Raw genomic sequence first — 18,472 nt, 5'->3', positions numbered from 1 at the left:
AAGAAGATGTCTATATGGAAATCCCTCTTGGCTTTAATACTCCAAATACCCAAGGAAAAGTGTGCAAATTGAAAAAGGCCTGATATGGTCTAAAGCAATCACCTAGGGCTTGGTTTGGTTGATTTCACAAAGCCATGATTGCCAATGGCTATAAGCAAAGCAATGTTGACCACACGTTGTTTGTGAAGAAAGTGGGACAGCGTATCACAATTCTACTAGTCTATGTGGATGACATAGTGATCACAGGGAATGATACATAGGAAATTCAGAATTTGAAGAATTATTTGGGGACAGAATTTGACGTCAAAGACTTGGGGCGTTTAAGATATTTCTTGGGAATAGAGGTTGCTTATTCAGCTTAAGGTATATCTCTTTCCCATAGAAAGTATACTCTTGATCTTTTGAGTGATACAGGGATGCTTGGGTGTAAACCTGTTGATACCTCTTTCGAACCTAACACACACTTAAAGAGCAAGGAAGGTGACCCGCTGGATAAAGGTACTTATCAGAGGTTAGTAGGACGGTTGATATATATCTCTCTCATACCCGACCTGACATCACATTTGCAGTAAGTGTTGTAAGTCAGTACATGCATGACCCTTACTCCTCTTACATGGAGGCAGCCTACAGAATTCTTAAGTACCTAAAGTCTTCTCTTGGAAAAGGAATCTTATACTCTCCCCACAGTAATCTTCAGATAGAGCCCTATACTGATGCAGGTTGGGCTGGCAGTCCCGATGATAGAAGGTCAACATCCGGATATTGTACATTTGTTGGAGGAAACTTAACTACTTGGAGGAGCAAGAAACAAGCCGTGGTTGCTTGGTCTAGTGCTGAGGCAGAATTCAGGGCCATGGCACAAGGGGTCTGCGAACTTTTGTGGCTCAAGGGGCTTCTTCAAGATATAGGTATGGCTGTTGATCTTCCTATGTGGCTCTACTGTGATAGCAAGTCAGCAATCAGTATTGCCCATACCCGGCCCAACATGATCGTACCAAGCATGTTGAAATTGACCGACATTTTATCAAGGAGAAGCTGGAGCAAGGAGTCATTTGTGTTCCGTTTGTTCAGTCTTGTACCAATTGGCTGATATTCTCTCTAAGGGAATAAGTAGTAAATTGTTTTGTTCTGTTATTGCCAAGTTGGGCATGTTTGATTTGTATGCACCAACTTGAGGGGGAGTGTTGTAATATAGGTTCAGGGGTAATGTTGTCCTTGTACCTATAGTGTTTAGGTTCACTATGCACATGTTAAATGTGTTAGGAGTGTTAGGTGTGGTAGGTAAGGATTGAGTAAATCAATGTGTGATAGGTAAGGATTGAGTAAATCATTCCATATTTGTAATATTCTGAAGTTATAAATAAAGGCTTGGCCTCTGTCTCATAGACAACAGGGTTTTTTCCAAAACACTGATAGAATCGATCTAGGGGTTTGGCTCATCTGCTGCTGCTGATTTTTGGGTACAATTATTAACATCATTAAACAAATCTATCCACCAAATTTTGGCCTTTCTCTTGAAGTGCTTCCTGGGTTTCTCATCACACCAGCCCCCCTTTGCGATTTGCAAAAATAGTCACCCAAAGTGGTGTTTTAGATTTGCACCCTTGATTGGCAGTATACGGTCGAATACTAATGTATAACTTAGTTAATTATTCATAAACATTGTTTAAGACTTTAAGTAGTAGTGGACATAATAATTAATAAGCAATTTAAACAAGTATATTCTCTGGGAAACATAAAGTCAATGACTCATAAAACATAATATTAAGTTTAATAATAGGATGACATCAATATCCTAATACAAGTCAACTAGTCATCAGCTGACTCAAATGTCTACTAGTAATAATTATTCCGCTGTCCAAGATTGACCCCACTCATAGTCCGATGGAGCTGACAGGCATTGTTCTCTGACTGTAGGACATATGAATGCCACGTCATAGTCTGGCTGAAGAAACGAGTTTAGTACAATGCTTGAACTAGGGTTTTCAGAGATCTGCAAAAAAATGGTCTGACTGGCAGAAACTGATCAGATCACATCAGACTCTATAGGATAACAGTTTGCTTGAAGAAGAAAACCATCTACACATGATCACAACAGTCAGCCTTCATCAACTTATAGATAATTACGAAGCTAGTAACATAACAAAACTAAACCAGTACTTACACAGGAAAAGAGAAAAACGATGGGAGAGGAAGATGCAGATTGGATAGAGTCTGAATGACCTAACCGACTGCCACTATGTTTATTTATAACATATAAACTTTATGAGATTACAAGGAACTCCTCATCTTATAGATAATTACTGATAAGCCCAGAAATGATGCAGATACACTGCCTTGTACCGACCCAAACCCATTTAGGTATCCAGATGGAGATGAACCAGCTCCAGTTTGAGTTTTGTGTCTAGTAGGATTTTAAGAAGTTTATTTTATTTGGGAAAGTATTATGTAATCTTTTAATTTAGGTATGATACGTAGGAGATAGCTAGCAAGTTATTTCAGTTTCCCTTTTAGAGTCTAACTAGGAGTCGTTGGGTCTTTAGTTTTTGTCTTTGTTTTTCCCCTTTAAATAATGGCATTGTAACCAATGTGAGAACAGATTGAATAGAATTGAATAGTGAGGTGTTTGTGAGTGCCTGCATGGCCAAAAGTGCTTGTACGATCTTCTTCTTCCCCTTGCCCTTCTTCTTGTGCGTTCCTCTCTCCCCTGCAAATCTGATTTCTTCTCAGATTTTCCCTTTCCCCACTGGCCCTCCACCAATTTGGTATCAGAGCCGAAGGATTCCCTTTCCTCCTCCCTTTGTGATCTCTCTCTACATTTTGTTCTTCTTCCCTTCTTTCCTTTCCACCCCCTGTTACTGTTCTACCGGTACAGGCAAAAAAAAAAAAAAATCCACTTCGATTCCACAGAAAACCCCACCGCTTCGGCTGACTCAACATCCCCAAACCCGTTTCCCTAACCTCCAAAGCAGTCCCTCCCTTCGTTAAAAAAAAAAAAAAAAATCATCTCTGTTAATAAAAAAAACCTAACCCATTTCCTTCGTACAGCAATCCTCTCTCTCGCATCTCCCGCTGAAACTCAACCGCACTGCCCTCAACTCCCATCTAGGGTTCAGAGTGAAGAAGAAGAAAGCGCGAAATAGAGAACCAGAAAAAAGAAAATCATACCTGATTTCACAGCGCTTCTCATGCCGGATCCCTCACTGGTTCACAATAGCAATCATGTTGAGGTCCAACTTGACTTGAACTGTGCTGGTTATCCGTAGTTAGAAGACGACAAGGTTACGTCTTCCATCTCACCCCCATGATAGATCTTCTTCGGTTCCCTCTACCATAAGTACCCCCTCTATTCCTTATTTATTTATTCTTCTAGGTTTCTTTTTTTTACTAGTTTCCAATAATCCCCCTAGCTTCCTTTCTTATCTCCTTTTTTTTTTCTTTTTTTTTTTGAATTGTTCCAATTAGCTCCCAAGCCATAGTTCTTATTACCCAGCATGTCCTCTCTTTGGCTTCCTTAATAGTCCTCTAAGATTCTTTTCAATTACAATTCTGCCATCCTTTTTTAAATTCCCATTTATTTACTGTTTGCCCACTTACTCTTGCAAGGGCACCTAAGTTTTCTCTCATATCTGTCCAAGTATGGTTGGCACTTGGCAGTAACAGTTTAATTGATTTTGGGATTCATTCTGTTATATTTATCTCTCTCTTTCACACAAGTTCTTTTTCATGTTTTGTTTTTTTAAGGAACGCCCTCTTCTTGCTTTTTTTCTTTTTTTTTTTTGTTTTTTTTTTTTCTATCAACACAGTTGCTTTTTATTATGTAAGAAGCCTAGCATTGAAACCATACTGGTAGTATCTGTATAAAATAAAAGGCAAAAATTTTTTTTCTAAATATTTTCTGTTTAGAAAGCACAAAATATGTCCCAGGAAAAATGTACCTTATTGTTGCATTTTTCTTTTTAAATCTCAAATGATTTTGTGAATGTTGAAATTGTGGTTTTTGTGAATTTGGGTAGATCTATTTATTGAATATTTGTAATGTTTGGTTTTTATAGCTCTTCACCCTCTGGTTATCAGTGCTCCAGATCAAATTGATGATAATCTCTTGTACTGGAAACAGCCTTCTGTGCAGCACGCCTCTTCTCAGGTTTATCAAGAGTTTTATTTTTACCAGTTTATCATTCTCTCCTTTGACTACATATATATTTAGCTCCCATTCTAATTGTAATTGCAGATTGTGCTGACATCATCTTCATCAGTGTATCGCCCTCTTCTTCATGCTTGTGCTGGCTATTTATCATCATTTTTGCCATCACATGTTTGTTACTTCTCCTCTACACACTACATAGTCATTTCTTTTCTCTTTTTCATTCAATTTCTGTACATATTTTTGCTGTCATTTAATGTAATCATTGACTTTAATTGTTCAATTGACAACCCAAAGTCTTTAACATCTCCCCCATGTTCAATTGAGATTGAAATGTTATGTGACTGAAATTATTCATGAAAAGAGTTGATCAATGTGAAAAGAATTAGTTTTCAGTCACTAACTTAACCTTCACCTTCAGGCAAAATCTGCTTGTGTTCTTATTGATCTTTGTTTGGGGCCACTGGCACCATGGATACCTACTGTCATTGCAAAGGTTTGTTCTGCCTTTTTGCCCTTAATAATTTCTTACTCTTTTAGTTCCATGATTTATTCTGGTACAGGTTGACCTAGCAATTGAACTTATGGAGGACCTTCTGGGCACGATTCAGGTTTGTTTAAGCTGTCCATTTACACCTTAAAGTACTGCAAAATTTTAGAATTTTCATTTTGCTTGACATTCTTGATGTAAACTGGCTGTCTAAAACCAGCCGCAGGTGTAGGGATTCTTCCCTACACCAGCATAATTAGCCATCGGGTAGGTGTAGGGATTCTTCCCTACACCAACAGCAGTCGTGGGGATTTAGATTAGTATTTGTTTTTTTTTTTTTTTATTATGTTTTATTCTTTATTGAGTTGTAATTCTAATTAGGATTCCTAGTTCAAATCTGAATCCTAATTAGAAGTCCTAGTCCTAGTTGGCATTCCTATTCCTATTTTGAGTCCTAGTCCTAGTTAGGATTTATATTTCATGTCCAGCCTTGAAGGCTATATAATGTAAGAGCTCCATTGAGCCCCCCACGATTTAATGAATAAGAAATTTGCTTTGTTGCATTCCACTGTCCTGAGATAGGCTGTGAAGGTGAGGCTGAGATAGCCTTCACGAGTTCACAGTCTTTCTCATTCGTGTGCATTCAGATTTGTTCAAGTTTGCTACTGCTGATTGTTTGAAGGTTCATGGCTCAGTTATCCAGATCTGCTACCAGTTCAAGGATCCATCCAATAACCAGTAAGTAAATCTCCATCCCCAAACCCTTCTGTTCCTAACCCTCTAAGCCAAACCCTAATATCCCTCCATCTCCAAACATCACTTCCATAACCTAAAACCTGCCCAGCCTGATTCCACCATTAGAAGCAGCCCAAACTTGGACTGAATCTCCCCCTCACTGTTTGGGAAACTCGATCCAAGCCCCTAGCCATAATACTCATTATAAACCCTAGATCCCTACATTAATCTCCTTCTCAAACCCTAACCCTAACTTCACTATTTATCTAATTCCACCCTAGCCAATCCATTAAACCCTAGTAAATCCTGGTTCTGGTTCTAGTTGGCTTTATCCCCATCTAGGATTACATTAATTCTTATTATTCCTTATAGTCTGAACTAGTTATGTTGTTTGTGTACTTCTTATTTAACTACACAAGGATAATAAATTGAGAACTGTGTGTTTTGCTTTTAAGAAAATTAGGTAATTCAAAAAAGGTTTGGAAGAGAATTTTAAATGTATAAGTTATTTCAATTTGCTCAACTTTAATCGATGAGCCAGCTATATGATTCCACCTTACTATGTATGTGAAAATAATAATTAACTTCCACATGTAGATCTCAGCTCGTGGAATGGGGAAGGAGTCCTGTGGCTACTTGAAAACAGCCCTTTTTCCTGACCTGCAATTTTTTTAAAACAAGACCAGATTTGGGTTGGTTGAACCAACGGTTCATGGTTGGTTCAAGTCAAAATCGTGGGGTTAAATTGTTGATGTCCCAATTGGAAGAGAAAACCCCATACTAAAACCATCTGGGCCGGGGGCTCTGTTAGCCTTGTGGTAGTGGACAGCAGTGAGGATTTCCACCTCAGTGGGGATAGCCTGAAGGGCACCAGTGAGGGAGCTGGGGATGAATTTATTGAGGAGGCAATCTGTGATAACATTGGTAGTGGCAATGGAAGAGGGTCTGAAAATCCTGCACAAAGTAGTTAACAACCTCTGACTTAATATTATCAACTTTAGAGAGGGAGGAGCCATCTCTAGACAAAGTCGTGGCGATGGACTTGACATTACTTCTAGCCTTTATGGACCCGTGAAAGTAAGCAAACTTGGAGTCACCAAGTTCCAGCCATTTAACTCGAGATTTCTATCCAAGGGAACTCTCCTCTTGGGCAACTATAGAAAGAAGGGTCAAGGAGACAACTTTCTCTTCATCAGTCAGGGGAGCATTGTGAATATCATTTTGGAGCCTCAACTGTATATCAGTAAGCTTAGCCTTGCTATCTGAAACCAAGAGAGAAATGCTCCCAAAAGAAGAGGAATTCCAAGCTTTAAGGGCACTTTTAACATTCTGAAGCTTCCTGGCAAAGGAGATAAGGGGGTAGAATGAGCATGAACCGGTTTAGCCCAAGCATCTTTGACAATGGTGAGAAAATCAGAGTGAGAGGTCCACATATTTAAATATTTGAATGGTTTAGAACCAAAGGAGATGTGAGGTTCGATAAGAACTGTAATGGGACTATGGTCACAGATGTCGGTAGCTTCGAAGGTGGCATGCAAGGACGGAAAGGGAGTTAATCAAGCTTCATTAATCAAAACCCTGTCAAGCTTGCAAGCAATCCTGGAATTACCGCATCTACTGTTGAACCAGGTGAATTTCAGACCAGATCATATCAAATCATTCTTGTCTATATCATCAAGGCACTCTTTAAAGGCATTAACTGAAGAGTCATCAAGACCATCACCACCTTGCTTTTCGTGGCCAAACCAGACGATATTAAAGTCACCCCCCAAGGCCCAGGATAGAGCCCTAACCTGGAGAGCAATGAGGCAAAGATCTGCCAAAGAGAAGATCTCTCAGAGTGGCAGTTAGAAGCATAAATAGCATTGCAATGGAAGCTGAAATTCCCATGGATATCGTAAATTTTAAAATGCAAAATCTGGGAAGAGGAGAACAACACCAGAATTTGAAATATGGAAGGATTCCAGAGACACCATAGGTGGCCATTGGAGTGGGGAGAGTAGTTAGAACAGAAGGAACAAGAAGGGGCAATTATGGAGGCAATATAGGTAGCATTTGGCTCTTTAATTCTGAATTCAATAAAAGGCAACATGCTGAGATTTGATGCGGGAGCGAACTTCGGCCTTTTTGGACAAGGAATTAAAACCTCGGGTATTCTAGATCATAGTTTAAAATCTCGCGAAATCTCGGTATCTCGGGCTGGTCGAGATGGCCGAAATTTCCGAAATATACCAAAATATCGCTGAAATATGGTATTTTTTCTGCCATATTTCGGCACTCCATCTCGGTGGGTTTTTGGCCATATTAAGGCCTAATACTTCATGTACACCCTTATTTAAGCTAAATAAACACATTTAAACCTTCATATTGCAAAAAAAATGAACTCAAAGTGGTGTTTTGGGTTTGCACCTTTGATTGACAGTATACGGTCGCCGACCCTGATGTATAAATAGTTAAATACACATTGATTAGGTACTAAAAGACATAAGAAATTTAAACAAAGTAATGAAACAAAAAAAACTCATAAGTCATAACTCATAACTCTTAAGCTCCATAATAGTCAATAGTTCAATACTCAATAGTCAATAGTTCAATACTCAATAGTCAATAGTCATTACTCAATACTTAATACACAAAGTCACAAGTTCACAACTCACAAGAGTGCAAGACTCACAAGAAATATCACGAATTATACCCGAAATATCCCGAAATATCCTGAAATATCCTGAAATATCACCAAAATATGAACTTTTTCCATTTCGCCTTGCCATTTCGTCTCGGTACTGTCGAGATTTCCGAAATATCCCGATATATCGAGATATTTCGCGAAATCTTGAACCATGTTCTAGATGACACAGTGTTTCAGTTGGCAATGTGTGGGAGTGCGTCGAGAACCCCACAAAGCTAGGGTAAGGGGAAGCTTGATGGTGCAAGGCTGGGTTACTACTTACCAGAACGATCACGATGGTATTCCCGAAGAGGGGAATAGATGGCCGAAGTGGGGAGGTGATGGAAAGAGCTGATGGGTAAGAGAGCGGGGCCCGAGGTTGGGAAGAGGGTAAGGCAAGAGCTCAAGCACAAGCCGTGAGGTAGATGAAGCCGGTGGAGGTGCGGGACTGCCAGGTGAAGAAGAAGGGAAGAGAGGCTTCTAGGTCGGGTGGCCTAAACTTGTATCCATGCCAAAAAGAGAGACGGTTCCGTGAGAGGAGGAATTGGGTGGGCTTGAAGAAAATGGGTGTCTCAATGGGCTAGTCCAAAAGAAGGATGGCTTGAGTGAGGAGGTAAGGTGGACGGGCCCAGGGGATTAGGGGTGGGTTTGGGTTGGGATGGGGCGAGTCAGAGGCCCAACACGAGAAGGGTTAGGGTGAGTAGATGGTTGATGGGATTGGGTTGAGTGAGGCTTGCCACAGGTGGGCCCCTCCCGAAGGGGAGGGGTAAAAGGGGGGAAGGAGGGAGGCGGGAGATGTTCTCGTAGAGTCGTAGTGGAGAAGTTCGAAGTTGGGAGAGGGAAGGGAAGGACGAGGGAGCAGGGGAAGGGAGAGACTTGGTTGGTTGTAGGGACAAGTTTGTAGGGGAGACAATCTGGCCAAAGGCAAAGTTCAAAGACAAGCAGGAGGGAAGGTCAAGGTCGACAAGTCCCTCAGGGGAAACATTAGGTCTCTCCTTGACAGAGCGAGGAAATGAAACCAATTGTGACCTTCGGTCCTTGTCACTATTAACCAAAAGGTAGGGAAAAACCCTAACCACACTCAGAACAGGAATCAAGAAGCAATCCTAGGTACTAAATCAATGTATTGGAACCGCTTCCTCTAAAAGGCCAATCTTTTAGGAAAGGAAGGAAACAATATGTATATCATACAGGAGTTGTAACACGGCGGACTATCCAAAGTAGGGACACGGGTGGATAAATAATTTTAACACCTGCCCGCTCCCAAAGGGACTCGATACCGTGACCTCTGCTTGCTCTGATACCATGTTGGAACCGCTTCCTCTATAAGGCCGACCTTTTAGGAGCTCTAACATGATGGACTATCCAAAGGGGTGACACGGGTGGATAAATAATTTTAATATAATACTATGATACCATGTGACAAAAATAGAACCGGACTGAGTACATTGTCGGATTGTGTGGCTGGGGTGTTGAGGCCACAGACATTCAAGATGGTCCAAGGGATCATTGAGGAGCCGGAGGGATGTGCAACTAAGGCTCGGTAGGGCTCAAGCGAGAGGGGGGTGGGGGTACTCCAGGGACGAAGGCGTTATTCCCTGAGGGGAGGGGTAGTGGACCAAAGAGGTAGGGGTGGTACGTTGGTGACCCAGAGGAGTTGGGGCGGGTTGGCAGAAGAGGTTTCCGGGTCAGGTTTGGGAGGAGGTTGAGTAGAGGGGGTTGGGGAGGGCTGGACTGGGTCAAGAGGGGGTGTACGAGATGGGGCAGGGTTAAGAGAGGGATGTGGGGGTTTTAATGGGGTGGTTTTGAAAAGAAATCTTCTTCATATAGTGAACTTCCTTTTCTCAAATTTATGCATTATTTCATGAGGTCATTTCTAAACTTTTCCTCCTTTCTCAAAAGAACATTAAGAGGCTTTAAATCTCTTGAATTTAAATGACATTAAACATAATTTCTGTTTTGTAATTTCTCCCTCATATTTGTGTTATGATATCCTTGATGCTGAAGTATGGGTGTCCTTTCATATAAATTTATTACTATTATCATTCTGATGTTTTCAGGGTGCTCGTTTTTCTATCACTCGTGCTCGAGCAGCTCTCAAATATGTCATTTTGGCATTATCTGGCCATATGGATGACATATTAGCAAAATATAAGGTTTTGTATACTACTTGGTTCCTTCTCCTCCCACTCCTCCCATTTTTAGGATTCATCTCTGGTATTTTACATTCATTGTCCGTTTAAAACAGAAAAACGGGATATTGGTGGCAGGTTGGGTGTCTTTGGTTGTGTCAAATGTTGTCCAAATGAGTTTTCTGAGGGCTAGGTCTATACTTTCTATATGAGACGCCCACAATTTCAGTTTGAACTTGCAAAGCAATCCATCTTCCTAGCATAAACAGATTCTATGTGCACCTTGCAGGAAGTTAAACATAAAGTTCTTTTTCTTGTGGAAATGCTTGAACCTTTTCTTGATCCTGCTATTACTGCCATGAAGAATACAATCGCTTTTGGGGATGTGTCAGCCATGTTTCTTGAGAAGCAGGAACAAACTTGTGCAATTGCTCTCAATGAAATCCGTGCTTCAGTTAATGAACATGCTGTTCTTCCGTCATTGGAATCTGAATGGCGGCGTGGGTCAGTTGTTCCAAGGTAATAAAAACTTGTGATATCAAAATTCTACATTAAATATTTTCCTTGACGGAAATTCTGGGGGATTCTGGAAGGGCCTGCTAGCACTTGGGAGTTTCTTCACTGGGGGAATTTCTACTTTCTTGTTGGCACTCCTCTTTTCTGTTTGATAAATCTCAGATAATTGATAAATGAAAAGCTCTATGTATGAAATAAAATTGAACTTCTTAAATTTTGTTGTTTATGAAGTTCTCAACATCAAAATCTGTAAAATCTAATTATATATGTATAGGTATTCATAATAGTTAAATGGCTAAAATTACACGTATTCACCAATGCCATTGTTCTACACGGGGGTACCCTTGCCTTCTTGAGGGCACCCATGGATCAGGGAATTCAGTTTAGAGCTGTTGGCAGATGCTTTGTGGTGGTTTCTGGTTCGAGGAATAACCTATACAAGACACCTTTCATGGTGTCTGCATTGTTGGTTTGGGTGTTCTTGAAATTGGTGTTATTTGTGTGGAATACAGAAGTCAGATTCCATGTGATTATTTTGGATTGGGCATTTGGAATTAATGCTAGGTATCATTTGGAATCTGCTGTTGGAAAGAATAGAGAATGTCTGGGCATATGGGAGAAGTATTCATCTTTTTACTTATCATGGTAAAAGCTTTTATCTTTTGGGGTGGGTTTGCTCTTAAATTTTTTTTTTTGGCTGAAAATAAAATTCATTACCAAGGAATGAGAAAGGGGGGGGGGGGGGAGAACAAACAAATTACAAGACCCTGCCTCTACAAAGGGGGAGGCATGGGCTGTAAAAGGGAGGGGAAGAACCCCATTAAACTACAACAGAGAAAAATAATGGAGGCAGCGCACCCGGGAGGAGGCCATAGCAAGCAAAGGCCTAACCACAAGTCGCGACAAAAACCCATCTTCAAAGAAAACGCACAAACAAGGTGTTAGATTATATGGGGCCAGAATACTGTGGGGGTATTCTGGAATCTGGACTTTTTTCCTCTTTTATTTATGTCTTCTATGTGTGGATTAGTCCCACATTGCTTATGTAATTATTTTCCACACTTCATTATGATTATAAATAGATGTGCTTGGGATGATAATTAATCATCCAAGCCTTTCCCTAATTTTAATCTCTCTACACAAGGAATTGAAGAAGACATGATAAATGCAGGATGACCCACCTTATCATAATTCATACCAAGTTGTCTCGGTAAAGGAAATGACCTTGGATATCCATACTTAGGGGTAGTAGCTTCTCTTTGCTGGGCAAAGTATAGTCCAGGAGGGATCGGTTCTTGAGATAAAGGAGGGGAGCTTTTGTCACGCCAGCAGTAAACACAATGGAGGGGTGAGGGATGACAAAGTTAGAACTTGAAGATGGATCGATTCTTGTAAGAGAGAATAGGTTTACAGCCATAAGATGAAGAAGAAGAAAAGAGAAGAAAAGAAGAAGAAGAGAGGTTGAGAGAATCAATTCTGTGGCACTCAACACACATATTAGCTTCATTAATTAACTTCTATGAATTACACAGACCTCCCTAGGGAGGTAAATGGAAATACGAAAAGAAAGGAAAAATACAACATAGTCATGTCTTATAACAAGACAATGATAGAACTACCCTCATACAAAATATTCTAACTCCTCTAACACTCCCCCTCAAGTTGGAGAATAAATGTCATACATTCCCAGCTTGCACAACAAGGTACTAAATAGACCAAGAATGAGACCCTTGGTGAAGATATATGCTACTTGATCACCTATCTTCACAAAAGGAGTACAAATGCAACTAGAATCCAACTTCTCTTTGATGAAGTGTCAATCAACCTCAATATGTTTGATTTGATCATGTTGAACCGGATTATGGGCAATACTTATAGCTACTTTGTTGTCACAATAGAGTCTCATTGGTCTTTCAGTGTCAAAACTCAAGTCTTGAAGTAGTCTCTTTAGCCATATGTTCACGTACTCCATGAGCCATGGCTCTAAACCATAGTTATCAAGGCGGGAAGGCGACCATGGCATTTTAGAGGGTCAAAATTCAAGGCGACACAGCCATGGTGGCAAGGCGCCTGCCATGGTGCCCAAGGCGTCCAAGGCGACCAAGGAGCCTGGATGCCATGGCGTCGCCATGGCGATGCCTTGATAACTATGCTCTAAACTATGCCTCCGCACTTGATGTAGCTACAACTGGTTGTGTTTTGCACTTCCAGGTAACTAGATTACCACCCACAAAAGTGCAGTACCCAGAAGTAGTTCTTCTGTCGGAGACTGAACCACCCCAATCAGCATTTGTGTAGCCTTCGATCTCCAAATGGTAATGCTTGGAAAATAGAAGACTCTTTCCTGGGGAGAATTTCAAGTACCTAATGATGCGATAAACTGCATCCAGATCTCCAGTCCTGGGAGCATGCATGAACTGACTCACTACTCCAACTACATAAGTGATGTTTGGTCAAGTCAAGGAGAGATAGATCAGTTTCCCAACTAATCTTTGGTACTTGCTTGCATCTATTAGAGAAGAACCACATTCATCACCAAGCTTATGATTGAGATCAATTGGGGAGGTTGCTGTTTTGCACCCCATCATGCTTGTCTCTTTCAGAAGGGTCCAAGACAAATTTCCTCTGGCAGATATTGATTCTTTCCTTGATCTAGATACTTCAATACCCAAGAAGGTCTTTGATCTCAAACTGTTTAGCCAGATAAGACTTCAATCTGTTTATCTCAGCAACATCATTCCCAGTTACTACAATGTCATCATGTTAGAATAATGTACTCCAGAATACCGTGGGGGTATTTTTGGTCCTTTTGGGGTTATTTTTATGTTATTAAGTGTTTTTAGCTTATGTCGGCTATGTGGGTTTTACTCCCACATCGCCTAGCTTCTATTATTTGTAACTTCCCCTCTATTATAAATAGAGGGGCCTTTCTCTCATTAATACAATCAATTCCATTATTTTATTTCTTCTCTCTGACCCACGGTTCAACCAACATGGTATCAGAGCTGGTCTGATCTAGGTTAGAGAGAAAATCCCTATTTTCTCCCTTCTTTTCCTCCAATCGATCTCACCTCCTCTTCTCCCTTTTCTCGTTTTTTCCTGCTCCTGTTCTTCTCCTTTTCAGCCCAAAAACAGGGGCAGCACTAATGAGGTAGACATAATATCGATGATTTAGTGCTGCCCCCTTTTCTCTTCTATCATTTTTCATTAAAATCCTGCTGGACCCTAATCTGCGATTTGGAGTTTCCCTTGTATTTGGAGATCAGATTCCTATCACCTAAAGAAGACTGATCCTCCACTTTTGGAGCACCATATGCAGCCTTTTCCAGCACCTTCCTACCCTATTCCATTGACCTCCTTTCCTTTTTTCTATTTCTCCATCTTTCATTAACCTTTCCAGCCCCTCCCCTAATCGATCTCAACTTGTCAGTGTTTTTCAAAACCCTGACTCCAATCGATTTTAGGGTTTCCCTTTTCAAATGCAGCTAATTTTTTGGGGGTGATTCCCTACTACTACAAGTCATACTCGACCTAAGTTTGGACCCTTTCTGATGGCTGGATTTGTTTCTACAGCAAAAATTTCTTAACCTGCTAATTTGGTTACCTGCCAAAAACCCTGACTTTTAGGTTTCAGTTTTTGCTAATTTTTGGAGGGCTGATTACTCCCACTTCAAGGACCAATCAACCTCAATATTGCACCTATCCAAGTTTTTTGAAGACCCCTACCCCAATCGATCTCTTCTTTTCAGGGTTTTCCAAAACCCTGATAAAAATCGATTTGGGCTAGGGATGTTTGCTGCTGTTTGGAATTTTTTGTTGGTGTTTCTACCATCACGAAGGACATTCTACTTCAACTATTTATGGCTTGAAGAAGGTCTACTGCCCAAGATAGCTGCTGCCCTTATTATCTGCGATTTTTAGGTATTTCTCCCATGTGAAGATCAAGTCTGAATTACCAAGGAGATTGGTCATTCGAACTGGAGATCCATTCCAGCAGTTTTTGGTAAGCAAGTATTACAATAAGCAAGCACCTTTGACATGTCAGCCTCACCTTTGTTGACGACCCCTTCCCTACAATCGATATTCACTTTCAGGGTTTTTTACAAACCCTGGCTATAATCAATCTAAGGGCTAGGGCAGTCCACAGTTTCTAATTTTTTAGGAGAGTTTTATCAACATCAGAGGAGTATACAGCCCATTATTCAGCATCTTACATCAGGTTTTTTAGTAAAAAAAAATTCCAGTTCATTCTGTTGGCTTGGTTTCTTCAATTATCAAGCTGTTTTTCTTGTTCCTATATGGCTGGCTGCTTCAACTACCTATGGATTTGTCTGGTTATTTATCTTATTTGGCTGGTTATTATGAGCTTCACTACCTACCTGGTTGGTGTTATTGATTGGCTTCTGTAAGCATGACTGGTTGATGTGTTACTGCTGCCTTCATGTGGAATACTGTTGCCCTATAATTGTGACTGTGTTTCCTCTTATTGGAGATCGAATTTCTCTCGTTATTGAAGACTCGAATCTACTACCCTGGAGATCAGCCTATTTGGGATTACCACAGTGTGTTCCACGATTTTTTGGTTGCAACTACGAACCTATTCAGTTATGTGAAGCTTTTCTGGTTAATATCCGGCATACTTTGGAGCTTGCATACTAGCATTGTTACAGATTCAGATCTGATCCAGTTTTGTTGAGGCTACTTCCATTCATTGCTGTCCGGATATCTTCTTAGTACTGTCTAGCATGTGGGAGTTTCTACCATGGAATCTTTTGCACAATTGCTCCTCCTTGTTTGAAAATTGATCAAGCCTTGACAATTGGAGCATTTCCTTACTTCGAATTAGATCTGTATATTTTTCAGATCTGAATATTGGAGTTAGGAGTTTCTCCCCTGCAGGGGTTTCCATTCAAAGTGTTTGGTTGATTGATGGAAGATGGTTGGAGCTTTCTATGTTACCCAAATTAATCCTACTCCATTATCCCACTGCTGTTTTTCTTTCACCACCTCCCAAAGCATACCTTTGGCATTACCCATAACACCCTTGGAAATTAATGGTATTCTCTTCTATCTCTAACCTAATCTCTCTTATGTCCACGTGCACTACACGTGAGGGGGGGATTATATACAGTATACCTACAGCCATTGCAGAGAGCAGAACATGCAGGGACACTTAGTGCAAAACATAGAGAAGGTCAAAGGTTTCACCATTGCCAATAAGTATCTACCTTGTTATTGGGTTACGTTTTCCGTAAGGGGGAGGCTGGTGTTAAAAGTTTTGAAGATGTTTGGTTATTGCCTGCCCATATGAGGTCCTACAGTTTGGTTGTTTCCGCTGCTTGATCTTTATTGCTGCCTGACTCATCTGCTTGCTGCCCTAGTTACTTGCCTTCAAGATTATCAGACAGAGATTCATCCCTGGACAATTGTTGAAGATTGGTAACAATTGATCAAGTCTGCCCAAGTTTGAAGGTCTATTTTTTTCAAGTTCTTAAAGGTCTATTTGGGAGCTGCATTCCTTTTGGAGCTGGATTCTGCTACAACTTATTTTTCCCATTTTTCATTCAAGTTGGGCATTAGTACCTTGTATGCGCCAACTTGAGGGGGAGTGTTAGCATTGTTATGGAGAGAGTTTTTTCTTTTAGAGTTTTTTTCTTCTTTTAGTCCAAGCTGGATGTTCCTCTTTCTTATTTGTACAATCCAGCTTGAGGGGGAGTGTTAGAAGAATGTACTCCAGAATACCGTGGGGGTATTCTGGTCCTTTTGGGGTTATTTTTATGTTATTAAGTGTTATTAGCTTATGTCGGCTATGTGGGTTTTAGTCCCACATCGCCTAGCTTCTATTATTTGTAACTTCCCTTATAATAGAGGGGCCTTTCTCTCATTAATACAATCAATTCCATTATTTTATTTCCTCTCTCTGACCCACGGTTCAATCAAGACATCAACATAGACAATGAGAGCTGTGACTGTACCATTTCCTCTCCTGATAAACAAAGTGTGGTCAGCCTGACTCTGGTAATATCTATTCTTCAGGATGACTTGTCTAAATCTCTCAAACCAGGCTTTAAGAGACTGTTTGAGGCCATAGAGAGCTTTCTTCAAGAGACACACTTTCCCTTCAGCTAAAGGACACTTAAAACTGGGTGGCCGTTGCATGCATACTTCTTCTGCTAAATCTCCATGAAGAAATGCATACTTCACATCTAATTGGTACATTGGCCAATCTTTATTAGTTGCCACTGGAAGAAGAAACCTGATTGAGTTATGCTTGGGTACAGGGGAAAAAGTCTCTTGGTAGTCAATGCCATACACTTGACTGAACCCTTTTGCAACCAGCCGAGCTTTATATCTTTCGAATACCATCTGATCTATACTTGATGGTATAAACCCATCTGCACCCAACTGGAATTCACCCCCTGGGAAGATCAACCAGTGTCCAAGTATTATTCTTCTCTAGAGCTACCATTTCCTCAGACATTGCTTGCATCCATTTTGGATCGGATAAGGCCTCTGTGACATTTTTGGGAATGGAAGAAGACTCAAGTCAGTGGAGAAGGCAATACTTGTTGGAAATATAGAAAGATAAAATGGGCTATGGGATTAGTATAGGCTCGCTTCCCCTTTCTCATAGCAATGGGAAGATCTAATTCAATAGGAGAGCTGTTACTTGACTGGGGAGGATGAGATTAAGGATGAGGATCCAAAGAGGACTTTTGGCAGGGCTACTTTCCTTTTCCATTCACGTATTCATCTCTTTTGAATACAAGCAACTTTTTTTCCTTGTGCTCTTTTTCCCTGCTAGCATCATCACCACCACTTTACAACATCAACAACACCATCAGCATCAACAACATCCGCCTCTTTGTATTTTCCACTGTCAAATAGGAATGGGGCAGTAGAGGTAGGCAAGAGAGACAAAAAAGGTGTGACATCAGCAACATCAACATCATGTTCACTTCTAGTAATTCTCTCCCCCTGAAGAGGATGCTGAGGAGAAGAACAAAAGGGAATAGACACAATGAAGGTGACATCTTTCGAGAGAAGGAGGGTGGTAGCATTTATACCCTTTTGTGGAAACAGAGTAGCCCAAGAAGATGCACTTAAGGGCTTTGGGGTCAAGCTTGGTGCAAGCTGATTTGTTGGCATGAACATAACGAACCCAACCAAACACTTTGGGAGTTAAGGAGAAGACAGAGGATTGAGGAGAAAGAAGTGCTAGGGGAGATTTAAAGCTAAGAAGTAGAGATGGCATCTGGCTAATAAGGAAGGCAGCAGTAAGAAGTGCATCTGACAAAAAAGTCGTAGGCATATGCATACCAAAGAGAAGACTCCTAGTGATTTCCAACAAGTGAGCGGTTTTTTCTCCAGCCACCCCATTTTATTGAGGGGCATCAACACATGCCAGTTGATGGATGATGCCATTATCAGTAAAGAATTGTTGGAGCCCCCCATACATGTACTCACCCCCCTTATCCGACCTAACAATTTGAATTCGAGTATTAAACTGAGTACTGATATGTTGATAAAAATTCTTGAAAGCATTATAAACATCACTTTTTGGTTTCAATAAAACAGTCTAAGTGGACCTAGAATAGTCATCAACAAACGAAATCCAGACAAAGAAGTAGTGGGAGAAGGCCTCCAAACATCTGAATGAACAAGAGAAAAAGGTACAGTAAATCTATTACCATGATATGGATAAGATGTTCGACAATGTTTAGTAAAAACACATGATTCACATTGAAAAACATAAGAAGGAAAAGAAATAAACAAATGGGGTA

The 18,472-nt window shown here is 40.6% G+C and overlaps 1 protein-coding gene across 1 annotated transcript in view; it reads left to right on the top strand.

The window, feature by feature from the left end:
- LOC122665240 overlaps positions 1-18,472 on the top strand; it is a 36,063-nt gene that overhangs the window by 9,562 nt on the left and 8,029 nt on the right. Inside the window, exons 3-8 of the mRNA XM_043861331.1 lie at positions 4,056-4,147; positions 4,235-4,318; positions 4,569-4,643; positions 4,711-4,758; positions 10,101-10,196; positions 10,462-10,691. Of these exons, the coding sequence (XP_043717266.1) occupies positions 4,732-4,758; positions 10,101-10,196; positions 10,462-10,691 (353 nt within the window). The 5' untranslated portion in view covers positions 4,056-4,147; positions 4,235-4,318; positions 4,569-4,643; positions 4,711-4,731. The remainder of the gene's footprint in view (positions 1-4,055; positions 4,148-4,234; positions 4,319-4,568; positions 4,644-4,710; positions 4,759-10,100; positions 10,197-10,461; positions 10,692-18,472) is intronic.

The sequence above is a fragment of the Telopea speciosissima genome, chromosome 6, assembly GCF_018873765.1.
Source record: "Telopea speciosissima isolate NSW1024214 ecotype Mountain lineage chromosome 6, Tspe_v1, whole genome shotgun sequence".
Taxonomy (NCBI): domain Eukaryota; kingdom Viridiplantae; phylum Streptophyta; class Magnoliopsida; order Proteales; family Proteaceae; genus Telopea; species Telopea speciosissima.
This window is presented reverse-complemented; position numbering and strand designations above follow the sequence as displayed.